General features: G+C 41.6%; 2 protein-coding genes across 3 annotated transcripts in view; both read left to right on the top strand.

The window, feature by feature from the left end:
- The window catches only part of LOC126929186 (eukaryotic initiation factor 4A-I-like), a 515,423-nt gene that overhangs the window by 345,630 nt on the left and 141,861 nt on the right, over positions 1-27,932 (top strand). The gene's annotated exons all lie outside the window — the stretch shown is intronic.
- Positions 1-27,932, top strand: part of KIF16B (kinesin family member 16B) — a 315,708-nt gene that overhangs the window by 233,124 nt on the left and 54,652 nt on the right. For both annotated transcript variants that reach the window (XM_050745331.1, XM_050745330.1), the window contains one exon: positions 18,854-18,943. In XM_050745331.1, coding sequence (XP_050601288.1) covers positions 18,854-18,943 — 90 coding nt within the window. The remainder of the gene's footprint in view (positions 1-18,853; positions 18,944-27,932) is intronic.

Raw genomic sequence — 27,932 nt, 5'->3', positions numbered from 1 at the left:
ATCTTGACTCACTGCAACCTCTGCCTCCCGGGTTCAAGAGATTCTCCTGCCTCGGCCTCCCAAGTAGCTGGGATTACAAGCACGTGCCACCACGCCTGGCTGATTTTTTGTATTTTTAGTAGAGACAGGGTTGCACTGTGTTAGCCAGGATGGTCTCGATCTCCTGACCTCATGATCCACCCGCCTTGGCCTCCCAAAGTGCTAGGATTACAGGCATGAACCACTACGCCCAGCCTTTGCTGTTATTCTTAACTTTATTGATCCGATTATGTGGGTTCTTATTTAAATGTTATGCTATGTCTTTGATCCACTACTTCCCACTGCCCCTGACCTAATATCTATCTCCTGGTCAATTTATTTTTCATTTGTTCTCAACCATTCCAGATTTTGTGTGTGTGGTGTGTGTGTGTATGTGTGCATGTGTGTGTATAGAATTTCATTTGTACATATATGTGATTATACATAAATATAAAAACAATTTCTGAAGTTGTGTTTGCATTATGGCCATGTTGGTTAATTAGAGAATGAAGACTGGCTTCCATTAGCTCAGAATTAGAATTCCCCAGCACATAGAACTCACAGCAGTGAAGGACATGCAATGATTTTAGTTGGTACAACGATTTGTTCTACTTTAACACATAAATGTGTTAGTAAAATATAACTGTTAAATCAATTTCATGTATAGAACTCAGATAAAGAAGATATTTAATATTTTTAAAACTGCATTGATTTAAATAAAAATTACAAGCAAATAATAGTCAGGTGGTGTTCAGATATGGCTAACATTGTGAAGATGCTACTGTCCATGAAAGTTAGAGAAACCAAATACAGAAAATTCTATGAGGCCTTATGGAATCTAGGCGATCACTTCAAGATAAATAAATTCCAAATACACAGAGCTCTGCTCTCTTTTCATTTCTCAAAGCAAGTTCTGAAGTGTGTCATTGTTCCGCTTCCTTTTTCTTCTCGTCCTTAGGTGCTGTAATTATGAGCACCGGGAATGTGTTAGCACCAACCTGGGGAATGTCTAGTTCTCCATTTAGACAGGGCCTCCTGATACCTTCACAGGCAGGTGTGTGGAAGCCCTCCACCCCATGTCGATACCTTGTCACAGGGTAATATGAGAAACAGACATGACGTGAATATACAGGCCTTCCCCAGAACAAAACAACAAAAACAGCCTCAATCCAGGCAAAGAGGTAGCTGCTAAATAGCAGCCCCCCACCCCGCAACCCTCATATCCTGCCATCTCCAGGCAACCTCAGCAGGTCACACAGCCTCACTGTGCCTCACCTGTCAAATGGGAATCATAAAACCCACCCCACTGGGTTGGTATGAGGAGTGGATGAGTTTGTATGTGTGAAGTGCTTAAAACAGTGCCTGCCACATACTAAGTGTTGGGTAAGTGTTGGTTATTAAAAAGAAATAAAAATAAAAATGGGATGAGTGAGACTTTACTGTGAGGTCCCTTCATGACTTTTGATGTACAGTTATGTTTTGATGAGAGTTTTGGATTTTATTGGGATTTTTTTTCTTTTTGGTTGTTTGGTTGCCCTCAACATTTGGAATTTGAAATTGAGATTGTTGACCTTTTCTCTCAGTCATTTGGACATTTCGTGCATAGACCCTGTTTTCTAGAACAAATAGTCATGCTTATGGTAATATATGGTAATATTTTGGCTACTACTAAATTCTTCTCTTGGTGAACCAATGGCTATTTAAGGAGACTAAGGTAAAAAGTATTATTTTTAAAAGAGTATTCTCTTTAGTTTTAAGCTTTTTTGAAGGGAGATTTAACATTAATGTACATACATATATTATTACACTTTATAATTTAGAAAAATCTTTGCTGCTTCTCTTTTAAAAAATCAGTTTTGTTTTTCATTATCCCCCATGATGGTCCTGAGTACACACAGTGAGATGCCGTGCCCTCTGTGACCAGCAGGGCAGGCTCTGACACCCCCCGTACATGACCCTGTTTGCTCTATTGCTTGCTGGTGTCACTGCCAGCTTATTTAGGGTCCCAGCTGATTTGTGTGACCACACCAGGGCCCACGTGGTGTGAGGCCTGAGGGGCCTCGGGAGGGAGACAGCACGCCAGGGGTGTAGCTGCCCGGGTTCTCCTTTGTTATCTTCCCCTCGCCCTCCTCACCCGCTCTGCTTGCTGCACTCTTCTGCCTACCTTTGTTTAGGTAGGACTCATTAGTCATTGAAATCATTCCTTCTTCCTGACCATTTTCATTTTAATCCCCAATGTGGGAGCTCCAATTTGGTCTGCCCATCGCCACATGAAGTAGGCAGGAGCCTGTTAAGGGAATGTTCAGGGAGCACACAGGGCATGTGATTTCGAGGGAGGGCAGGAAGCCAGTGGGGGTTCCCAGATGCTCGTCTTCTGACCCCTGCTGGGCCCTGAGGAGGTTTCTGCCACTGGCCTTTAAAATGAGAATAGTAGAGTTTTTCATTAAACCAAAATCTATTTAATTCAAAAGGACTGTCTTCTACACCTGCTTTATTTTGGGGGGGGGGGGGTGGGATTAAAAACAACTCTTTTATGAAATAACTGTGAGGATATATAAATAGACAGGTTTTTGTTGTTTGATCTTATTTAGTTTTTTAAAATCAACTCTGTTGAGGCGTAACTTACATACAGTGAAAGCACACATTTTAGTTGTAGTTGGATGAGTGTTGGCATATATATACACCTGTGTTACTAGCCCTCTGGTCAGGATTTGGAACTTTGCAGGCACTCCAGAAGTTTCTGGTGCCCCTTGCAGTCAGCGCCCATGTTGCAGCACCAAGGCGAGCACTGATCTGCCCTCTGCACCTACAGATTAGTCGTGTCTGCTCTAGCACACCAAGGACAGGGGATCCGATGGCGTTTATCTTCTGTGTCTGGCTGCATTCATTTAATGTGATGCTTTGGAGATTTGCCTATGTAGTTGAGTATAACAGTAATTTGTTTCTTTATATTAATAGCATCCCACTGTATGGATATGTCACAATTTGTGTATTCATTTCTTTCCTGTTGGTGTTTGTTTTGATATTCTTACCCAATGATATAAAAGGTTAGCATTTTGGTATTGCCCCTCTCCCCCACTTGGTTTTAATCCTCCCAGGAACCCCTGGGTCAGAGTATCAATTCCTGTTACCGTTGAAGCTGTACCTTCCTGCCGGTCCTGGTAGCACATCCTCCTGGAACTGTGTCCGCAGTTGCATGTCCTGCTGACTGGCTTCAGAGACAGAGATGGGATGGGGAAGCTGAAGCAGTGCCAGTCTGGCTTCTCTCTGAGAACAGGACGTTCTGGGCTGAACATTGCTGTGTGTCACCTGCTGGTCAGCAGAATGAAGCTGTAAAATTTGTGCCTGTGCTCAGCTGCACCTGCCACAAGTAATGCCACTAACCAGTCGACAGCAGTCATCTCACAACCCCGCTTCGCATGCCTCTCAGTCACTGACACGTGGCATCAGTTATGCTGCGTTATGCTTGCCATTTTCAGTTAGTTGGGACCAGAGTGGGTAAAATTTAATTTTGAAATCACATTTCAGCATAGCACAAAACACGGACCTGGGAAATTGATGGTTAAGACGAGCAGAGACTATCACACTCATGTCATAGAAATAAGCTGGTGTTTCCAGCGTTGTTTGAAATCCCTTGCATTTTAACTTACATATCAACACAGTAACATAAAGAAATAAACCCACACCAGTGTGTTTATTTTTTAATGTTTTGTTTCCTGAGAGTTTCTATTCTTATAAAATCTGGAAGTAATCTGCAGAAGAGTTTGCTGTCTCATCTTTTTTTCTGAGTGGTCATCTGCAGTAGCACCCCCTGCCCTGTTCTCCATCCTGTCACCAGAGGTACTCCCTTCTTTCACAGCCAGGGTCATAGCTCACAGTCGTGTTGCCTTCAGTCTGGTTATTTTTCAGTCATTGTCTTGTTTGCTGGTCTTCCTCTGTGGACACAAGCTCCCAGGACCCTTTCAGTCTTGTGCGACACAGACCCCCCAGTGCCCACCCCGTGCCTGACTGGTACTGGTCACCCAGCGGATCACCCAGCTGCGTGATGCATGCTAGCCTGGCCACAGGTGCTGTCATTAGGCACAGCCTGTCTGGAGCTTCGGGGATGACTGGGTGACCGTGTGCCCTTTGTAAACCTCCCCCCATCCCCGCCCAGCTCCTCATGCTCCATCCACACTGATGGAGTTAGTCACTGATGAGCCATTCTGCCCCTTGCTCATCCTCGTGATGTGGCTGGTGGCTCTTAGTCATGCAGGGGGAGTGTGGGCGAGTCGAGCTTCTTGATTGTGTCCGAGTCCAAGCATACCAAAGCCTCCCATCTCCCTTCCTCCCCACCTTCCCTCCCGCCTTCTCAGCACCACCCTCCAGCGCTCCAGCGTACCCATGCCCTGGCTCTGGGCTGAGTTCAGCACCCGCAGGGTACATCTGTTTTGTCTTGGCTTTCCTTAACAGAGAGGTAGACCTGTATGCCCCCACCCACCCTCTGGACATTGTCCTGGCTGCCAGGCACTCTCCAGCCCCTTGCTCTTAGAAGCACGTGTCCCATTGTTATCTCCTCTAAGGAGCCTTCTGCATTCCAGCTATGCTCCCAGGTGCCTGCCTTTTCTCACATGGCTGCAGGGTGTCAGCCCTATTGACCAGTATCACTTTTGTCCACTTGAAGACCCAAGAAACGCAGGACTACACACAGACAACTTAGGTCACACACGTGATGTCCAGGACAAAAGCTTTCCTGATTTTAATCATCTGGGTTTTGTTTAGGTACCATAGTAACAGTCTCCTCTTGTCTCATTCTGCTCTGACTCTTGATCGGTGGCCTGAGAAGGAGGAAGAAGCAGAGAAAACACGAGTAATGAATGATAACGAGGATGTATAACCTCACCGTAGTGTTCCAGGGAAAACTTGTAGACCATCTGCAAATAATTATCAAGTACCCCAGTCAGTGGCAGCCGTTCTCCTTTCCATTGTGTGAATTTAGGTCTATGAGCTCCCCCTTCTAATTTCAGTCAGTCTGGCCCTACACACTTAGGGCCAAGAGATCTCATCTGCTGGGTCCTTCCTGAACCTAAAAGACCCTGAAGTGAGACACGGCAAATTGCAAAACTGCAGGGCAGCAGTTCAAATTGGATCTTGCTTTTACAACTGAAGAACCATATGACAGACACTGTGGGGCAGGGACTGTCAAAGTCATGGAACAGTATTAACCCGAGGCAGCAGGTGCAAACTGGTGGTGGAGGATGTGGGGTTTTGTTGGCCTGAACAGATTTTTTTAATTTTGCATGAATTGTCAGTATTTAAAACTTGGGAGACCTGACATAGAAACCCAGATTTGCCAAGATCCTGTGAAAAGTCAGTACAAGCAGGAACTGGGGCCAACATTCCTGCAAGGCAGCACTCACAGGGCAGAACAGCAGCTCTTTTTAGGGCAGGTGTGTGCCCTCCACTTGGCCATAGACCTTGGGATTTCCTGTCATGGAGAAAATCACCCTGATGACATGGTGGCCTCCAGGGACACTCGGAGTCCAACTGCACCGTACAGAAAGGCTCACAGAGCATTCAAAAGCTCACAGAGACGTACAGAAAGGAAAGGTAGGTGGCACCCTGAGGGTGGGCACGCAGGTGGGCCTAGTGTTCTATCTGGCCCCTGGTCACAACTAGTTTACCTGTCCTCTCTCTGTCATCTCAGCCTTCCCCACTTACTATGTGCTTACAAGGACCAGAGTGAAGTTTTAGACAAGGGGCCATGGCAGACAAAAGGGTGCCCAGAGCCAGCACATCTTCTCTCCATGAAAGGAAGCAGGCACAGGCACACCCAGCCAGCCACCTGCTGTGAGCAGTCCTGGGTCTCACCTGTGCTTCTCCAGGAGAGCATGTGTAGTACCAGGATGGGACCAGGCTGGTTGCCATCAGGGCTGGTCAGTTCAGGGGGAACTTAGCTGTCATCCCGGAGGGTGCATATCATGATGTAGCATTTCCCTCCCTTTCTGTCCCTAAGTAACATTCTCGTCTGTTCCATCCTATTTGGTTTTTTAAAATTATTCTATCTTTGGCATGGTCTTACAGTTTATCAACCTGTGGCCTGTATTTAACACATCTTACACACTTTAGGAATTTTGTTGTACCTCACAGGCTGCTTGCTTACATGTCCTAGATCTGTTCTGACATCCTGTGAGATTTGTCTATACCTCGTAAGCTTCTAGCTTACCTGCTGGCTGTATTTAACACTAATTAGCTGCATCCATCCTCTATAGCACAACTGGATGTTCTCGGATAGCATGGTAGACTCATGCTGTGCTCTCGCATAACATCCACGCACCGGACCGCACTGGGTTTCGTTCCTGACTGATCTCTGTAGGCAATTGCAGCTCTTTAAGGAAAGAAGCTAACATCTATCAAGAACCTTCTTTACCCAAGGCATTTTGCTAGACATTTCCACAAATTTGGAGAATGTACCAAAATGGGGATAGTATTCGTATTTCACAAATTAGGAAATTATGAATGACTTGCCCAAGGCCACGCAGCTAGTTAGTAAATCAAGATACCTAATGTTCATGTCAGGTCTAAGTGCACTGAGCCATACTTGTTCCCTTACTTACTCATTTTAATGTACCTTCCAAATATCACTACTTTCTATACATTTATAAGTTGAGGCTATATTTTAGTATTGCCCTAGAGATAATGGTCATTTTCAAATCATTACCTGTTTTCAAAATCTGCTGTTAGTTTTGTATATGTTTTCACTTTTTTGCCTTGAATTCTGACCAAGTCATGGGTACGTTGTAAATTGGGGCTGTCATTAAGGCTTTGGTAAACCTGAAGAATTTGATGGTAGATTGGCCTGCCAGGAAGCATGAAGAAGAAATGCCCAGAAAAATTGCAGTTTGGGAGTTGAAGCAATCACATTTGCAGTCCAAGAAATTTCTCTTTATTTGGCAGAACAGAAATAAGAGCCATTCCAGTCTATTAGATAAACTATGTACAGATACATCTTTTGGAAATACTCCCTACTTGATAGAAATACAGATGTTCAGAAAGTGTGGAGTGTTGCTGTCGGAATCTGTGCTTATTAGTAAGTGATGCATTATCTCCCTGCACGTGTATTAGCACAGCCGAGACAAATGGAGTGTTGCTTGTGCCATGTCCATCTAGATTTAAAATTCAGATTCTGTACTATTTTAAAACATAAAATGGCAAGTGAAAGTAACTACACTAAGACTTGAAGAATCACATTTTATCCTGGGATTTTTAAAAATGTATCACCCCTCACCTCTCTTTGCAAACTTTCAGTCTTCTTCTGAAAAGTGAAAAAAAAAAAATATTTTTTTCTTCCCCAGTTTTCACACAAACCAACTGATCTTTTATATTGCCCTTCCTTGGACAGCCATATTTATCTTCACAAAGTAAGTGCTTCCTATGTAAGAAGTGACTAAGAAGAAATGAGATTGAGTTACAAGCACAGAAGAAAAGCAGTTATTACTTTATGGTCATGCTTTCAAATTCCATTTCACCTAAATTTCTATTTTTCTGTCATAAGACTGTATTAGTATTCCTCCTTCCTTGGCTTCAGAATTTTGGGAGTTTTGCATCTCTTCCTAGAATAAAATTTGTTTTAAAATCACAAAATCATTTTAACTTTCCTTTTTGCAGTTGCTACCCACAGATACACTTGCCTTTCAATAATGAATAATATAACGCCTTTTTAGAAACAGGATCACAGTGCCAGGGGTCACCATCTATTGAGTGTCTAAGCACTGTGCCTAGTCTCTTCACATTTTTTTTAGTTCATCTGCAGGTTAGGTATCATGAGTGCATTTTGCAGATGAAGAAATCGGGACCTGAAAGCATTGAGTAATTTATCCAAAATCACACAACTAATAAGTTACTGGGCTAAAGTCAGGATCCAAGTCAGAGTTAATTCAGAGCTTTTCGTTATTTTATTATCCCATGCTGACTGGTGGAGAGTTTACATTCCTTGGTTTGCCTCTGAATATCTGGGTAATTTAAAGGAAAATTGCTTCGACTGCCATTCTCGCCATTTCCCACCGTGTTCAAGTAGAACGATTCCCGCTATTCCTCACCTGCTTCACAGAGGTGTTGGCAGAGGGGGAAGCACTTTGTCTGTGACAACCTTAGATTTAAAGACGTCCGTCTCCCGGAATCTCAGGGCCTTCACACATTTTATCAAATTTACCTTCAAACTACCCTGTGACGTAAGTATACTAAAGTAAGTGGTATTACAGCCTATTTTGAAGATGCTGAAGTTAAAGCATGGGGAAGTCATTATTTCTGGTTATTGCAGAAGGCAGGTTTTGGGCCAGCCTGAAAGCCCTGTTGGACTTAGCGGCACTTCATAGCTGCCTCGAGTGTGAGTGTGATTTGGGAGTCAATCACCAGGCTCGTTGCTTCCTAGCACACCAGGTTTAGACCAGGTTCACAAGCCTGAGGCTCTGAGGCACTTTCTGTACTTGTCAGTGATGCACCTGCGTAGAAGTATGTCTGAGATTTTCCTGAATCGGATGGCTGTGGAATCTCCTATTTGAGCGGCTCTCCTGCTTTCAGGAATCTTCACTCTCCAAGCTCCATACACCTCCCATTTGTGTTACCCACAGACGGGCAGATCGAGGACTGGCATTGGACTGCCCTTTCCTTGTGCAGTGTGCTGTCTTTAGAACCAGGCCCTTCCTGCAGAGGCCCGGCTTCTTCCCTCAAGTACCTTTGGGACAGAATTTCTGCAGTTGGTCAAGCTTCAGGTTCACAGGGTCCACTGCACTGGAGGGGGAAGCCTGCTTGGATTAGGAACTGTTACACAATTGTGGACATGGTCCAGATGGCAGCTGTTCCCTTGCCTTGTGTCCCTGGATGGCTGCTGACCGAGTCTCTCTTTCTTCGTTCCCACATGGCTGCAGAGCTCTGCCCTCCTTTGGGCTCCCCAGAAGGAGAAGCCTGTGAACGTTCCCAAAGTGTCCCTCATGGAGCCAGAGGACGGGATACATTGCAGATATATCTCGGAGCAAATAACTTAAAATACCCCATTAGACTATTGTGTTCTCCCAAGAGCACCAGCCTTTCCATTCCTCCTGCCTAGATATTCCTGGGAGCTCCAAGTGCTGCCACCTTACTAAGCCTAGGAGTTCAGCCCCAGCCTACTTGCTCGGCCTTTATCCCCAAACCGTGTAAGTTAACAGGACCCACCCTCCTAAAGGCAATTTAGAGACTATCTGTTGTTTCTTAATGTGTCTTTTAGGAGCCTCATACCTACCTACCCCAAAATTGTTTATCACAGTATGTTTTCTAAATCAGTGTTCTCTCTAAAGGGAATTTGGTAAATGAGATTTTCTCTTTCTTTGCTTTACAATTTGCCCTCTTATGTCCCCTAATGCCTACTTTCTAAAACCTTTAAACAGTTATAGATAAGTCAGAAAAGGACTATAATGCAGGTCACACTGCTGCCCACACTTCAGGATGAAAAAGTTATAGAAAAGTGTATATTGAAAAGAGGCTGTGAGTGCCACTGTCTCCATTATTTCTTTTATTGCTCAACAAGTATTTGGTACCTGTAATATAATTTTTTTGAAGACCATACTAGAAGGATCAGGATACGGAGGAACAGAAAATATGAATAAGCAGTTCATCCATTCGGGAGACAACTAAGTGTGGGAAGAGAAACACACGAGAAAAATTGAGCAGCACGGAGCCAGTGGGCTCATAGAGGCATAATCAGAAGACATCAAGGCGGATATACATTTTTGCTTGCTTGAAACCAATGGGTGGATTTCAGTGAGTGCAGACGAGAGAGGAGGTGTTCCGGGCAACGGGAACAACAAAGACGGAGGCCCGAGGGTAGAAAAGGACAAGTGATGAGTTGGTACTAGGAAACAGTACAGAAGGAGGCTAACCTTGGAGAGGGGCTCTCCTCTCAGGTAGAAGTGAATCAGGAAAATTAAATGAGGGTGAAGAGAAGGAAGGAAAATGAATGTAGCAACAGCATTGTTTTGAAATGTGCTAAAAGGATACTCAGGGAGTTGATCTTAAGTGACTCTAATCATCTCAGTAAACCGAGATCATTGTGAGGATGGAAAAATCTAGGACATTTTGAAATACTCATCGCAGAGAATGGAATTTGGAAGGATTTCCAAGTAGGAGTGACTGCTGAGCTAAAATGGCATACCTGTAGTGTAAATTCATTCTACCGTCCTAGGGGGCTGTCTTCAGCAGTGCAGGGCAGCACCCAGGAGAGCAGGCTGACACCACAGGCTCTCAGTTTGGGGGACTGCTCCGATGGGCCCCACCAGAAGGCCTAGGGAGTCAGGAATTTTGAGGTGCTGGTCTCCCAGGGCCAAGAGGACTAACCTGGAGTCCAGCCTCTGTAATTGATCAGAGAGAAAGGACGTAAGCTCCAGGAAGAGGTCACAGTGAAGACAGCCAGACAGAGTCAGCACCTACGGGGTGTGCATGCCCACAAAAATCAGAAAGCACTGGCGCTGTCTGTCCTCGATTTGGGGATGGCAGGGGCAGATCACATTGAGGAGCAATCAGATGGCAGCCTGTGATCTCTCTGGGAGATTGGCATGATTAATGGGGTGTTGGCTTCTTTTACTACTTCTGGCTTAGTACAATTTGCAACAGTTGTCTGAGAGATTTTAATTAAATCTAATACACTAATGCTTGTTACGGTATAGATTCATACATTTGGGATATATTTCATGTTTTCTCAGACACACTCATAGTTATGTTGCTGCAGAAGACTTTCAGTAGAATTGGTTAATTAGACCCTGCTCTCTTGGAAACATTGAGGCCTTCCTGCATGCATCTTTTACCAGCCACAGCTTAAAGTCACAGAGCCTGAACTTTTCAAATCACACATAGCTATCACTGGAAAAGTTATTGAGCGGGCACGCCCACTATATTGATTTTTATCTGTTTAGATAGTATAACATTTACTAACTGTACATAGTATTTATTAGAACACACTTTCAGAAGTAGAGATGTAGAAAGAATAAGATTAGAAAAAAAGAGAAGTACCAATAGTTTCTTTCCATACCCCATGGAGCATCTCATGTCTTCCACCGTGAGGCCTGCCAACTGGGAGGGTATATATTAGTTTTCATTTTCTATAGTATGTAAGGAGATTTTAATTAAACCTTATGCATTAATGCTTGTTACCATCATACAGGCATGTTCATTAGGAATATATTTCCTATTTGCTCAAACATGTTCATAGTTATGTCACTTCCTAAATTTTATTTTGCAAAAGTCAGACAAAACTTGTTTTAGTATATATTAGGTTGCTATTAGACTGTTTCTTCTAAACAGTTACTAATTACAAGGATTTTTTAAAAATATGCTTGAGGTAGCTCCCCCATATGTTGTTTTAAAAAATATTACTGAAGAGGACTCTACAAGTAACTAGTTAAAGGCAGCCGGTTGGAGTATGATTCCTTGAATGAAAAACTGTTGATTCTCCTCTTTACACCGCTAGATATACATAACCAAATATCTACTGATGACAGATCTTAACACTGGCAATCCTTAAACCAGCAAAATAAGTGTATGACATAAATTTGTGGGAAGCACTCAACTGAGACTTGTTGATAAGGAAATGCAGTCCATCTTGAGGACGTGTTTATGGTGTTTAAGTTGTGCTTGATCATTTTATGGCCCAGGAAAGAAGGATTTGTATCAGTGAGACCACTCAGAGGGAGAGAAGCAATGAATTTGCTCCTCAAATATATGCAGTAATGATACCTTGCCTTCTCAACGTTAAATAAAATAATGAAGTGTTTTCATCTGACTGACTTGGTGTACTGATCTTCTGTTCCTCCCTTCTGCATCAGCACCGTATTTCATGCCCGATTTTAATTTGGGGCAGAAGAGGGCTTTAATTTTGTCTTTACTTTTGCCTTTCTGTCTATTTTTTCTCAAGATTCCCATGAGCAGATCCTCAGCTCCAGGCGTGGGGTCTTTCCATTCCGGGGAAAGGGTTTAACCGTTTTTCTGTGCAGTGATCATACATGCAGTTGCCTTGTCTACCATTTCTGATTATGATTGCTGGTGATATGCATCATCTTCATCTTGTTTGCATGTTGATAGATAAGGGGATATTCAAATGTGTTATATATAAAGGGGGAAGCTTGAGCCTTGCTAATCCCCATATTTAGCCTGAATTCAGGTGAAAATCTCAAGAGTGAAGAATTTTTAAATGTCTCATGCCTTACTATGAACTTGTGTTACAAATATATCGAGAATACACCATATTCTCTGCAGTTTTTTTTTTAAGTCATACTGTTGTAACTAATTCAGTAATCTTTGATTCATGTGAACCTTAATGAAACCACCAGAACAGAATAACAGCAACCAAGACTCCAGTAGGCCATGCGTTCTATTTTGCCAATTGAGGTCAAGCCTGAACTCTTACCTAATTTGAAAAGTAAAATAATGTCAAGTATGTCTCTCAGAAAACTACCAGCATCTAACATGGTACCAGGCACATGGCAGGAGCTCAGTAAATGTGTATCTCTGCAATGAGAGTCCACCCACCCCACCCCAGTTACTACCAAAGACAAATGGCTTATTCCCTTAGAAGGCTTAAAATCTCCTAAGTAGAGAGATGTATAATTAATATTAGTTACATAAATCAATTAGTGCAACATTATGTAATTAATATCCTGTGCTATGTGTTCTAATCATGGTGTGAACTAAATGCTAAGGGATGATGGAGGAGATGGAATAAGTGATTCTTCCAGGCAGAAAGGAGTGGGAATGGGGCTGCTGCCCAAGGAAAAATCATGGTTTGGATACTACCCTGGGGACTGAGCAGGAGCTCTCCAGGTGCAGAAAGGGGTGTGTGGTTGAGGAGGCCATTCAGAAGACCCTTCAGAAGACCTATGAATATGCCATATTTCTTTATTCACACGTTGTCTTGGTTGTGAGATTTTTAGTTCACTGGGAGCTGGGATTGCCTGGGAAAGTTCCTAAATGCTGCACTAAGGGCTTTGGCCTGGGAGGGTAGTGGGACATCTGATTTTGAAGTGACAACATGACCAGTGGTTTACAGCCAGGCTGCTCGGACCTTAACCTGCATCACAGTCCCCGGGAGGGATAGTCAGAACAGACTGCTAGACCCCAATCCAGAGTTTCTGATGCAGGAGCTGTGGGTGAGACCTCAGAGCACACATTTCTAACAAGTGCCCCAGTGCAGCTGATGCTGCTCAGCACTGGTTTAGACATTAAACTGAAATATCGAGGGCAGAAGTCATTGAGGTTCTGTGTGTGAGTTTGTTAAAATATCAAGTAAGGTAAGAGACAAAAATCACTACCCAGAATATGCCAGTAATGATTTTTATTGTTCATCATATTTGAGACCTTATTATATACACAGGGTTAACGGTTCCAGAGAGTCGCCTCTCTCTCATTAATGGTAGGATTCCTGGAGTCACCAGAAGAGTCACAAAAAGACTCCTCTGATACTTTTACTGACCTCATTAAGCCCAATTCAGAGGAATACAGTAAGTTTATAGCATCATTGTTAGGTTCTTGGAAACTGCAACTTTAAGCAAACCAACTATAGCAGGTCCTCGAATGACGTCATTTCATTCAACATCATTTTTTTAACAGCATTGATGAGAAAACGTGGTTTGGCTATATGCTGTTTTGCCTAAAGTTAGTTTCCAGGAACCTATTGACGATGTTAAGTGTGGATTTAACTGTACATAGAAAATGTAGCTTTGGGCAGCTAAGTTCTTTTCACATTGAGCCATCTTTCTTTCTCCTCCCAGCTCCACACACACACAATGGTAGCATCCCGCCTTCTGTGATAAGCACTCAGGGGTGGAAGGTGTTATTAAGGCAGAAGGGGGTGTCTTGGGGGAACCTTCTTAGATGGGGATTTTATCTTCTCGCTGTCTTGTCATCTTGTGCCCGAATGCCTTTTGTATCTATTGCCTAGGAAATCACTTAGCTATATCATCACGTTCTCCCCAGTATTTGGTGTATGCAGTTCATTAGAGAAGCTGGTATCACTTATAAGGATACTATTCTGGGGCCACTGCGGGAAAGAAGAATGATACCCAAAATTGTGAGGCAGGTTTAAAGTACCATTTCACTATTCGGAGATTTCAAAACATGGTGCAACATTAATTAGCTGTGAAAGCAACAAAGAGGAAAACACCGTAGGCTAAATCCCCACAAGCTGAGTGTCCAGTTCCTTTATCCTGATTTTGTTTGAGGCCTGCACAGAGAGATTTAAAAAAGGCATTGCTGATTCATTGTCACTAAGAGGCAGAGTATATTTAAGACAAGTCCATCTGGGGGCTCCCCCTTCCAACTCTTCAGAATGCCGGTGATGTGTCAAGTTCTCCTCTAAGGTGCAGTGACCAACAGGTAAAAATCTTAGCTCTCCTTAGAGCTTACATTCTAGTTGGGAAGAGAGACAAGAAACAAGATATATTAGTAAATCCAGATCATGTTAAGTAATCAGAAGTGCTAAGTAGAAAAATAAATAGGGAAGAAGAGTAAGCAGTATTGAATGGGAAAAAGAGGATGCAGTCTTAGATAAGATATCTACGAAGGACATCACTAAGAAAGTGACTTTTGAGCAAAGACTTGAAGGAAATGAGGGAGCTAGTCATGTGAAAACATGGGAAACGAACATTCCAGAAAGAGGAAAACATAAGCAAAGCCTCTAAGGCCGTACTTGCTGTGTAGCATGTTGGGTACACCCTAGATGAGCAAGGAAGAGAGTGGTTGGGGAAGAGCCAGGGAGGAGACAGATTGTAGAAATCCTTGTAGATACTGGAAGAACTCAAACTCGTACCCTGAGTCAGATGGGACACGTTATGAGGATGCTCCATATGTGCAAAGAAATGGCCCCATCATACTTAATTTTTAACAAGATAACTTAGGCTCCTGTGTTGAGAAAAAAAATGAAGGAAGGAGGCAAGACTGTAAGCAAGGATACCAACTAGGAGGCTGTTAAAAATAATCCAGGCAAGAGATGATGGTGTTTGGACCAACATATGAACAGTGGAGATAGTGAGAAATGGTCATTTTCTCATTCTATTTTGGAAGTTTGGCAAGAAGGGATTCACTGACTGACTGGATGTGAGGTGTGAATGAGAAAGACAGACATCAAGGATGATGCCAGAGTTTTTGCATGGAACAGGGAGAAGAATATTGTCATTTACTGAGATGGGAAGGGGGAGCAGGTTTGGATGAGATTAATTTTGTTAAGTGCATCCATGATAAGTGTGAGATGCATATCAGACATCCGAGTAGGCCAGCTTGTCAAGTAGGCGGTAGGATATACGAGTCTGGGTTCAGGAGAGAGGTACGGGCATGCAGGGAGTCATCCACATGTAAATTTATGCTGCAAGATGGGATGAGGTCACCAAAGCAGTGAGTGCAGGTAGAAAATAAAACATATTCAAGGATTGAGCCCTAGAGGACTCTGATGTTTAGAGGTCAGGGAGATGAGAAATCCCAGATGAAGAGAAAACTAAGATAAGAGTGTAGCTACCTGGAAGCTGAAATAAATGAAAAAGATGTTTGAAGGAGGAGAACGCTATCAGACAGCTGTGTCAGATCCTTCCCATAGACCAAGTACAATCAAAACCAGCATTGACCAGTGGATTTAGCAATACAGAAGTCATTGCTAACCTTGATAAGAGTAGTTTGAGTGGAATGGTGAGTAGATTTCTGAAAGACACCACAATTAACAATTTTCTCTCCTCTCTCCTGCACCAACACAGCCTCCTTTCTATCACACTACTCCATGAGCATTTAAACGCACCATTATTTCTCACATCTTAAACTCCCATCTTGACTTCCCTTTCCCTTCCATCTACCACTCCATTTCTGTCCTTTCCATTAAGACAAAATTCCTGAAAAAGCCTATTCTTGATGTCATCAATTACTTCCCATTATTCCCTGGAATTTTGTTTTAAGGACTTAAGGCTGTCAGCTGAGAGGATGGAGAGAGGTGGTGAAGACTTGAGGACAAAGAGGAGTAATCATTTTGTAAGAGAATGGAAGAGTGCACAGAATTGGAAAACGTGGCGTGACTGGTGGGTGTCATCAGAGGCGGACTTAACAGTGGCAATTGTGACTTTAAAATGAGATCAGTCTGTTTGGTGGTGTGTTATTCCTCAGCCCCATTCTGCTGGGCAGGTGCAGGCAGGGAGTGAGCAGACAGTTGGTTTTAACAAGAGTTGTGATTTATTTTTGTCCAGAGAATTTCAAGAGTGGGACAGATTTGAGGTTTTGTGCTTATGAGGATTTCTCATGGTTTTCAAGTTGAGTGAGGAGGAAACCAGGGCAGAGGTAAAAGGACATTAGAGGTCAGGGTGTTGGAGGGATCATCTGTGTAATTAATGAAATTACCAAGAATCATGCAGGAGATCAGTAGGACCGAAGCAGATGACAGTGAGCAACTCTAAACCTTCAAGGAATTGGGGAAGCAACCAGGGTGAATGGCTGCCTGCCAGGAGGAGGGTAGAGTGGCAGGGTCTGAAGGCACTATGCTCACAGAGTAGAGATTTCAGAAAGGATACAGGAGCAGTTATGTGGAAGTTGGAGTGAAGAACAAGAGTATCAACCCCCATCTCAGCACGGTAGGATGAAGAGTGTTGGGGAGAAGACGGTCCCAGCTGGAGAGCATTGCCAGGGAAGTGCTTCCTCACGGGAGAGCAGGGTTTCAGTTAGAGCAAAGATGAAGGGGATGTTCCAGCAGAGCCCGAGGTTCTGGGAGATTTTGCTGATGATTGTCCGTGAGTCTAAGAAGTGCAGTGAAAGCATTTCAGGAGAAGGAAGGAGATCCGGGAACATCAGAGTCTGAGGAATGCGAGAAACCTAGGCTTCTGGAAGTGGCTTTCTGAGGAATCTTGAGTCCCAGTATAGTATAGTCTCACCTGTGAAACATCCTGCATCTTGCTCCTCACAGGTCATGGAGTAGTTCCATTAACTTCTGGGCTTTTCCGGGCGAGCAGGCAGCAGCATGCCATGTTGGAAGGCAGCAGGGCCCACTCATGCTCCAGCTGGTCTTTGCCACGTGGTTTGTGTCCAGTCAAGACTGTGGATTTTGGGGCTGTGGCCTGGAGGAAGCCCCACATCCTCACTGATTGTGCTGGCCTTGCCCTCAGTGCCTAAGTGGGGTCTGCTGAGCAGCAAGCCAGAGAGGAAGGCCAACTGGCCTCGCAGCCAGGAACAGGGTTTCCCAAGCTCATGCAATGTGCTTACCAGCTTTAAACGCTTACTGCAGCTGCAGAGCACCTGCACTGTTGTTTGTAATTATTTTCTGTAAATACATTCACTTTTGTTTTCTTGTGGAAATGTCTTTTTCAAGGAAACTCATATGAAACCTGCCACAATTGAAAAGTTATTGTAAAAAATGAGTACAGAACCAGGATGACGAAAAATTTAAACATGTACATCCTCATACACCCTAGATCATCTCATTTGCCACTTTGGGAAGTGAGTGAGTCAGATAATGGCTGGGACTCAGACTCACTCCTCTTTTACAAAGCTGCCCACCTGTGTCTTCTCTCTTTCTTGTTTCTACTTTCCTATTGATGGCCCTATGATTTACATGCGGGAGAATCAGGCTGAATTATTGTACTTGAGCATTTCCCTTATGTGCAAGTTAAGTTCCCGTAAAGGCGCGTGGCCCATGCAAAGGCCCTGAGGTGGCAGAGAATATGTGCATTCAGGGATGCAGCAAGAGTGAGGACACCTAGTGGGAGAGGCCTGCACACCGGCTGCTGTAGGCAGGTTAAAAACATAGGTCTTTTTCTGTGAGCAGCGTGAAGCTCCCCTTAAGCAGGGTCACCTCCCAAATCAAATGATTAGATTTGAGTTCTAAAAGATCTCTTTTCAGTCATGCAGAAAAGGGATTGGAGAAGGCAGATATGGGGTGGACAGTTGGGAGACGCTCTTGCAGAGTCCACAGGAGACCCAATGGCCTAGAGTCAAATGGTGCTGATGGCAAAGGATGGAAGGATAAAGTTCTAAGAAATGTTTAGAAGGCAAACGGAGCAAGACTTAGCACCTGCTTGAATGCAGGGATAGGAAGAGAAGGGAGATCAGGGATGACTTCAGCATCTCTGGCTGGCATCGCTTGGTAGGTGGTGGTAGAATGCTTTGAAATGGAGGACACCGGAGCTGGGACTGGAGGGATTATGTTGAGTATGGTTTTGGACAAATTGAATTGGAAGTTCCTGGGTGACGTGGAAAGAACGATGTGTCTAAGTTGGGTATGTGGGTCTGGAGCTCAGAAGAAAGGTGGGAAGTGGAGAAAGGAATTGGAGTTTCATTGCCCTGTGCTTTAGGTGTGATTGTAAAGGCTGATGTGGTCTACCTGCCTCTTCTTGTCACTGTGACCTTTCCTATTTGAGCTGATGTGCAACAGAGTTTCTACTCCAGTCAGCCTATTAAAGGCTGGATTGATTATTCTCCCTCTGAAAAAAGACAAAATATACTGCTGTGTTATTATACTAACAATGTCTGAGATGCAGTGAGTTTTTTTCCTCTTCCACCTCCTCTTCTTTAGAAATGTTTCTATAAAAAGGGGCACTTTTTATAGCCAATTAAGAGATGACCATCTGCCCCTCACTTTCCATAGGCAAACTGACTGTAACAAGATCTGAGAGCCAAAGCTGCACATTTAAGTAAAGTACATTTATTATTTCTAAATTGTATTTATGCAGCTAGATTCATGTTTTCAGTTCTGGAGAAATTTTACATACTAATCACTTTTTGTTAATTTAATTTTTAAATTGTTTTGAAAAATTTTGGTGACTTTTGCTTCTTAATGCTTATTCATTTTGGTTTTCCTGGTTAATAGATTACTGTCCTAGATGAGACATGGACTGTATTCAGGCGTTACAGTCGTTTTCGAGAAATGCATAAAACATTGAAGTTAAAGTATGCAGAGGTAAGTCATGAAAGTATTATCTCCAATTAAGAGCATTCATTTTATAAAGTAAATGAGCTGATTGCATTAGCAATGTTATCTCTCTCTCTCTCTGTCTCTCTCTTTCAGATACTAGCTTATTAGTGTCACCAAGTCTTATTTCAATTATCCATTTATCAAAGATAACTTTTAAATTTTTATTCTTTGTTCCATTTCTGTTCTACACAATTTAAACATTTTCTAAACACAACATTTTGAAAGTGATAGTACAGTGACAGTAAGTGAACTCCATCCTTCTCATAAATTTTATGGTTAATTTTAAATAAATATTTTAATCAATTTATAACTTCTCAATTATGAGACCTATTAAAATTAAAATAACTTGTTCACATAGATTTACACTTTTTTCTTTAAAAAAGAAAGACTACATTCATGCTTAGTCTTCTACTTAATGAGAAGTCAAGTCATAACAGTTATTTTGCCATTGAACATAGAGGGAAAGGTAGATAGAAAATGCAGAATTATCTAGAGGCCAGAAAGCATTTCATGCATCAGATCAAATACCCAGAGGGTATTAATACATTAATCGTCTTTTCCTTTTTGAACAAACACTGGTTTCTCAAGTAATGTTAAGCACAGTGTTCCTAGAATGAATGTGTGTTTTCCAAGTGATGATGGTGATAATTTTACTTCAACTAAAGGAAGCATTATCTAGGTCCAGCTTTCTGGGAATTTTCTGGAATTTCTGGGATTGATTTGACTGACTGCAAATCAATCAACAATCATCTAATTAGCCTGCTTTCACCAAATACTGGTTTTTAGCACTGTTTTTATGGTTTTTTTATGACATTCTAAAAAATAATTTAGTTAGAAATTTGGTTCACTAATTTGGTTCACATTAAATAATGTTTCCTTAACATTCTCATGGCTTCCACCCTTTTTAAAATCTGATATAAAATACAAAGAAAAATAACTTTTTGTAAATAAAATGGTTCCCTGATGTATAGAAGAATCTTCAGCTCAGGTAGAATTAAGCTGTGTTCGTTTGTTTGCATTGCTATAAAGGATTACTGGAGACTGGGTAATTTATGAAGAAAAGAGATTTATTTGGCTTACAGTTCTACAGGCTCTACATGAAGCATAGTGCTGACATCCACTTCTGGTGAGGGCCTCCGGAAGCTTCCAATCATGGCGGAAGATGAAGGGGAGCCAGTGTGTCACATGGGGAGACAGGGAGCAAGAGAGAAAGGAGGAGGTCCTAGACCCTTTTTCACAATCAGATCTCAAGGTACTCATTACTATGGGATACCACCAAGCCATTTGTGAGGAATCTGCCCTCAAGATACAACACCTCCTACTAGGCCCCACCTCCAACACTGGGGATTATATTTCAACATAAGATTTGGTGGGGATACACATCCAAACCATATCTTAAGCTATCTCTGATATTCTGTTACTAAGCTGTCACACTCTAGCCTTTTATTAAAAATTTAGGAAACTTCAAGTGGGAATTTGTTCCCAAGAGGCTTCATTCCAGAAGTAACTGTAATAACTTCTAAATCAAATTATTAAGTTTGTATCTGTGGTTTAACTTTCATGTCTCAAATCAATATTGACAGTTAAAAGAAGTATTCTGTACATATGAAATGTATAGAGCAGCTTGTTTTTAAAGTGAGCTTTGCAGCTCATTAACCACTTGGTTTTAAGTGCCTACATCAGTATTTTAATAGTGGTCAGATTTTGCGTATTTAATTAAAGTCACTGAATTCCCAAAGCAATACATAGAAAAAGCAATTTCCATGAAATAAAAGCACTCAGACTTTATATATACACACACACATTCATTCCAGGATGTATTTATTTTATATTGATTCTTTAGTTAGTTTAACCCATTCTGTGTAGGCGCATTTTTCTAGATTCCAGTAATACTGTGGTAGATAAGAACAAAAATTTCTTCTTCTGTATATCTTAAATATGGGGCAGACAGTAAACAAGGAGAAAATAGTAACTAGCACTTTAAGAGTAAGCATGCAGTGTTGCAGTTACCATTTAAAGTGAGTTACGTGCCTTATATGAAAAATAGCAATAAAGAATGGTGGTGCAGAAGGGGTTGGGCACGTTAGTACAAGGTTGTTTCAGGGTTGGGCTTTCTGACAAGGTGGCATTCTGGTTGATATATTAGCTGAGAGATATTTAAAAGAGTTTTCAGAGCACCAGTATACAACTCTAATCTGTGTTTTTAAAGAAAACTCCAGAATGAATATAACAGAAACAATCTTTAAAGATATAATAGAAGAAAACGTACCCAAGGTTAAGAATGACATGAACCAGTGAGTCAAAGAAATTACCTGGTACCAGGCAAAATGAATGAACATAGATTATCACATATGTAAGAGTATTTTCAAGAGGAAAAAGGGTGTATTACAAATATGTTTTAAAAAATTAACCTTCAACTGAAGAAAATCCAGTTGGTGTCATTCATTAATTCACTCAACTGTATTGAGCAACTCTGCATGGTGAACACAGTGTGAACAAGACAGCTGCATTCCCTCTTCTCATGAAGTAGACAGAATAAACAGTAAACAAATAAGGCAATTTCAGTTTGTGTAAAGTGAATTAAACCAGGCCTTGTGATAGTGTGGCATGAGAGCTGGGCAGTGGACTACTTTAGGTGGGTCAGGCCAGGCACACATTTCTGAAAGTGTGGGATTTGTTCTGAGATCTGAATGTTGAGAAAGAGCCAGCCGTGAAAATCTGGAGGTGGGTACATTGTAACTCAGGGGAAGAGCAAGAGCCAAGGCCCTGCAGTAGAACCAAGTTTGGTTTGTTCCAAGAACAAAAAGGCCTGGAAAAGTGGTGAGGATGGTAGAGGAATGTGGGCAAAGAGGTAGGAAGGGACTCTATCATGTGGAGCCTTGAACTGTATTCATCGTGCATGGGAAGCCACTGGACAGTATACAGGAAACCCTGTAACAAAGTGGTTTTATTTACACTCTTAAAAGGTGATTTTAATGGGATGGATTGTTGGGGTGCTAGAGAGCTCAAATCCAGAAGTCTTTTTAGACATTAATTTGAGGATACTTTTAAACACCCAACTGGAACTATCAAGAGAGATATGAAGGATATAAGCCTAAAGTTTAAGGGAGAAAGATATTATGAACCTTCTCTTAGAAACACAAGTTATTGTTTGGATCAGGAATAATTAAGAAAATTTTTTTTATTTCTTTTACAATAATTAAGTAAAGTCCTTTTGTTTCTGCTTCAATTTCTAGCTAAGTTTCAGTCTTCAGACCATTTCTATTCATAGGCGACTTCTGCTCACAGAAGCCCCTTCTCTTGAAGACAGGCTCAGGATCTCAGTGATAGCCAAGAATGGAAATTGATTTTCCATGTCATGTTTAATTTTGTGGCTTATAATTACTCTCTCATAAGGACAAAAAAATGTTATATATAAAAGAGAACCTACAAACATGTGTGCATGTGTTTGATGGAAAACAGACTATGGGAGTGGTGATTTGAAACCTTGCAGTAAGCTCCTAAAACAAACAGCACATGTTGAAAGGTACAGACCCCGAGGTGTGCCATGCCGTTGTTTGTGTCCATAGCCACAACTCCGACACTTACAGGGTGCTGACCGTGGGCCAGGTGCCGTGCTGTGCATCTCATGTGGTTCTCGGGCATCACTGAGAAGTGCGGGGGCTGTTACCCTCCTCGTTTTACAGAGGCAGATACTGAAGAGCGGGAGATGTAAATAACTTGCCTTGTGTCAAACAATTGATGAGCAGAAGACAGTCCCAGGCCATTGCACTCTACTTTCTGTTTCTAAACCAACAATAATATAAAAATGGGAAAAAAGAATTGTTTCTAAAAACACAGTAGCCTGTCATTCTGGATCTAAATCTTATTTCACTCACGACAGCATTGTCCATTTAACATTTTTAAGATAAAGCTTGAAATTAAGTTGAATATCAGCTGTCTTTTTTCCTGTAAAGTTCTTTTTTCTCTTATGCAGCTCAGCTTCACGTAGTCTTACTTGCTGAGTATTTGTTGGGACTTGAGATCAATGTTTATTAGGTATTTGTCAATTATTATTGCTCTCATTAGTGCTTATATTATTACCATCTCTGTAAATAATGCTAATCTGCTACCTCTAAGTGGACTATTTGGCCTGACAACATCCTAGAAATAACTTGATTTGCTAAAGACCTAATTCTTTCAGGAAAGCCAAAGGGTTGATACAAAAGGATCCTGAAAATTTCTTCTCATGGGTGACTATTTTATAGCCAAGTGGGAACATATTTTATTTACTTCACTCCTTCACCAGATTGGGCTCATTATTTCTGTGGAAGTAGAAGACTATTCTGGCTCTCTTAATTGCAAGGGTAACAAAATGTTTGATGATAATATATTTTTAAATGACACATATTAAATTTACCTAGCCATACAAGGCTCCAAAATTTTAATCAAGCCAAGAAATATTGAAAAGCACACTGGAATTCAAAATATACAGAAATTGTTATATGCTTGCCACGATAGACTCTTCTGTTACTTTAACACTTTCGTTTTAGTTATAGGCTATAGTCTTTTGGAACTTTGTCTACAATGATATCCTGCCCATTCACATTTCATCTGGAGTTTAGCCATGGAGTTTCATCCTCCTGGGGGATATAACTTTAAAGCAGTTTGATGTGACAGGTCTCTTGATGGATATTTGTTTTCTTTCGGTAATCTTTTTTCCCCAATAATAAATTACATGTTCATTATAAAAGATTGACATTATTCAACAATATATCCATGGAATGTGAAAGTTCTTCTTAATCTAACCCTCAGTAGAAACAATTTGCAACACTCACCAGGAAGTCCTCCTGGGTCCAGCTATGCATTCAGACTCACAACTCCCGTAGCCCATGCTCAGCATCAGGTTCCCTGGGAAGGACACATGAAAAGAACCACTGCTTGCCAGCAGGGCACAGGGGCTTGGAGAAGCCCCCCAAGCAGTCTCTGGAACAGTCCACTCAGCTGTCTGAGAGCTGTTCCTTGCCTCACTTCTCCAGGTGATAGCTAATGTACACAGACTTGAGCCCCACGTGGGCGTGTGTGAGAACCACTCTGGCCTAGAATCCCGTGCCAGAAGGGAACCAGTGTCTCTAGTAACAACCCCATGGGCAGAATTTCCAGAGTCCCAGAAGCCTGCTGAGTTATGAGTCACCTCACTCAGAGAAGCCTAAAGCTATGGCTTCCCACCAGATAGCTGTCATTCCCCCTGTCCAGATGCAACTTATTGAGGCAGGGAGTCGGGGGTGTCATTTTTACCATGAGCATGAGCAGCGTTGCCTCGTAACAAACTTGGCACATCACCTTATCAGGTTTCCAGAATCCTGTTGATGGACATTTGGGTAGTTTCCCAATTATTGCTGTTGTGACTACTACTCTGTGAACATTCTTGAACATACCTGTATGTCTTCTGGTTCATGTGTAAGACTTTCTGTGAAGAAATTTGATAATTGCTTAAATGTTCTTAAAGACTTTGTGAAAAACCAAGATCTGTAAAGAATGCACTAAGTTAGGTAGACTGATAGCCCTGAAAGCCATCACCCTAGCAAGAAAGTTTAAGAATTCCTTAACCATCATTGCAGCTAAGCCTTCTAATCTCCCTGTTCACTCACATTCATTTGGTTAATTATTTACTATAATGTCTCCTTAAGGAGAATGATGTGCTGGTCAACTGAAGACCCCTCAGGGATACTTTATATACATTTGGGTGGTGAGCCAATTAAAGTGATAAGGAGTGGTTGATTATTAGATATAAGATAAGTCTCTGAATAAAATAGAAGCAACCTAAGGTTATTACAAATAAAACTTATGATTTGAGAAGACAAGAAGACACTGGGTTCCATAGAATTCTGGGAAGTTGGGGTTGAGAGCAGAGGAAAAGCAAAAACCAAAGAAAAATTTAGTCCTTTTTTTAATTGTATGATGACAAATTTTATGAATAGAAAACATAAATTTTTTGTACTTTGTAATACTGAAGAACAACAGATTTGCTGCACGTGATCTTCAATCATATGCAAATGTTATTGCCATTCTGTTTTCAGATTCACCGTGTGAGTAGGCTGAGTTCTTCACTGGAGGTGCTGCATTATTCAGGGTTTTTTAAATTGTTGTTTTATTTTTATTTATTCATTTTCTTTAATCTTAGCAGTTTCTTCTAGATTTTAAATGGGTTTAAAATCTATTTTAAGAATAGATTTTATTTTAAGAATTTTATTTTAAGAATAAAATCTCTTCATCTATTGACAGGTATTATGCAAGATAATAGCTCCTTCTGGCATTCATTTTCTGCTCTCCTTCATTGACCTTGTATGGAATCTTAATCAGATTAAACCTATGTTTTCCAATTCATGTCTGTAAAATGATAATGCCACAGCTAGTTTGTAGAAGATTGTGAGAGCCTCAGATACAATGTATTACTGAAAGCAACTCTGAAGTATTATGCAGCATCTGCCAGAGAGCAGATCTTTGAAATTTTATCATGCAAATAATTTCTGTAGTGCTCTTTTTCTATATGAAACCTATGTATTTTTGACTCGATTAAAATCAGTGTGAGGCTTTTAAATATCAATCAAGTTACATTCTCAGAAACAAAGCCCCCATGAAGTGTTCTCTTTTTGTTTCTACGAGGAGGAGATAGAGTTACTGTTTCTGTCTGGTGTTCATGAAGCTTACCTATAGATCCAGGTCACAATCCGAGAGTTCAACAAGACAGAAACATTGCTCATCAAGCTGAAGAGAAAAAAACTTTTAAAACCACATCTCTTTTTCAGCCATTAACATGAGTAGTGAAGAGCTAGTATCTTCCTAGCTTTTTGGATGACTGGTCTGGCATTTTAATAAAGTTGAATGACATGAGGCTGGAAGGTCACAAGTCATCAGGAGAGCTGCTGCTTCCAGGAGATTCAGAGATGCCAACTCCTGTCTGATTTCTATTTTAGAAGACTTTATTTTCATGCATTTCACAAGGAGTCCTTCTTTTCAAATGCTAGAGCCTCATGAGCCCTGCTATGGACTGAAGGTTTGTGTTCCTCCTAAATTGTGTTAAAATTTAACCTACAATTTGTTCGTATTAAGAGATGGGGCCTTTGGGAGGTGACTAGGTCATGAGACCCTCATAAATGGGATTAGTGCCTGAGGGAGCTTGCCCCCACCTCCTGCCATGTGAGGACACAGAAGGCGCCATCTGTGGAGAACAAGACCTCAGCAGATACTGAATCTGCTTACACCTTGATCTTGGACTTCACAGCCTCCAGAACTGTGAGCAGTAAATTTCTGTTCTTCATAAATTACCCAGTCAAAGGTATTTTGTTATAGCAACCCAAATGGACTAAGTCAGGCACCTTACTTTTCAAGGACATAAATCTCACAGTGAAACAGATGAAGCACTGGAATCACTCATTGAGGGTCTTTTTATGATATTCTTGGCTGAATGATTCTGAAGCCAGTTTGTGCTGCTGTGCTTAGAGGCAAGAGAATGAATTTTGAAAATGAGACATTTCATATATTAAAATGTACAATCAAAGCAAGTGGTAAGGGATGCCTGTGCATCATGAGCGTGGAAGCTACATGGAACAGTTCATGTTGCTTGTCTTCATCATAACTAAGTTATCACAGTGAGTCATTAGAGTCCCCAAGTTTCAAGCACAATCAGCCTCAATCAGCCACATCCCTAGGGAGCTCCCTTCTCCCCACAAAGCTGAGAGAAAAATATTTTGAGAGCCTTCCATAAAAATGGAAAATTGCTGTGTTAGAGCAATTGTTCTCTCACATCTGGCATTCTCTGGGTGCCCAGTAATTACCAGTGGGAGGGAAGAAAACGACTAGGCAAGAGGTTATTTAATTTGTAGATGGACTTCTCAGTTGGTGCTGATGAAACATTTCTCACCTTCTTGATTTTCTGAGCAGCACCGAAGAAAGAAATGAAAATAATTTGGCTATTGGCCTTTTATTTGTCTTGGACAACTATTAGCCATCCATTATTGAAATGTATTATAGCAGTTTTATTACTAGCATTTCAAGTTTAATATAAAAATTGCAAATCTGCTCACCACCCAAATTATAATGCTACCAACTGTAGCCACAGGGAGCACCCAGTAAGCCTTAGATAAATTCAGTTGCACCAAGCCCTCAGCCTCCTTGAATTTCTAAATAGCAAACAGCTATGCAGACAAAAATAGAATACTGCCAGCTTCCTGACCTTGTACATTATCAGAGGCCTAGGCATTTCACTGTGTGGTTTGTATCACACCATTCTCTTCAACTGGTAAATAAATAGCATTTAAATCACTGCTTTCAAAGATGAGTGGAGGCACAATGAGCATCCAAATTACCTGGGAAGCTTTTCCAAAATATGCAGACTTAGGCCCCAAACTAGGAATTTCTTATTCAGTAAATCTGACTTGGGGCTCAGGAGTGTGTAATTGGGAGAAAATCCTCCTTAGGATGCTCTCTGGACCACTGATTAAGACATTGCCTATCCTCTTTTGCATCTCTCTTGGGTGCATTAGTTGATTTTTTTTTTTTTAATTTCAGTAGATGTTTGGGGAACAGGTGTGTTTGGTTACATGGATAAGTTCATTAGTGGTTAGTGGTGATTTCTGAGATTTTGGTGCACCCATCACTCGAGCAGTGTACACTGCACCCAGTGGGTAGTCTATTATCCCTCACCCCTCTCCCACCCTTTCCCCTGAGTCCCCAAGTCCATTGTATCATGTTTCCTCAGAGTTTAGCTCCCACTTAGGAGTGAGAACATATGATGTTTGGTTTTTCATTCCTGAGTTACTTCACTTAGGATAATGGTTTCCAATTCCATCCAGGTTGCTGCAAATGCCATTATTTTGTGTCTTTTTATGGCTGAGTAGTATTCCATGATGTGTGTGTGTGTGTGTGCGCATGTGTATATATACATGTATATATATACATACATATATATGTGTGTGTGTGTATATATACACAC

The sequence above is a fragment of the Macaca thibetana genome, chromosome 10 (assembly GCF_024542745.1).
Source record: "Macaca thibetana thibetana isolate TM-01 chromosome 10, ASM2454274v1, whole genome shotgun sequence".
NCBI classification, from domain to species: Eukaryota; Metazoa; Chordata; class Mammalia; order Primates; family Cercopithecidae; genus Macaca; species Macaca thibetana.
Note: the sequence above shows the minus strand (reverse complement) of the source record. Positions and strands in the feature narration are given on the sequence as shown.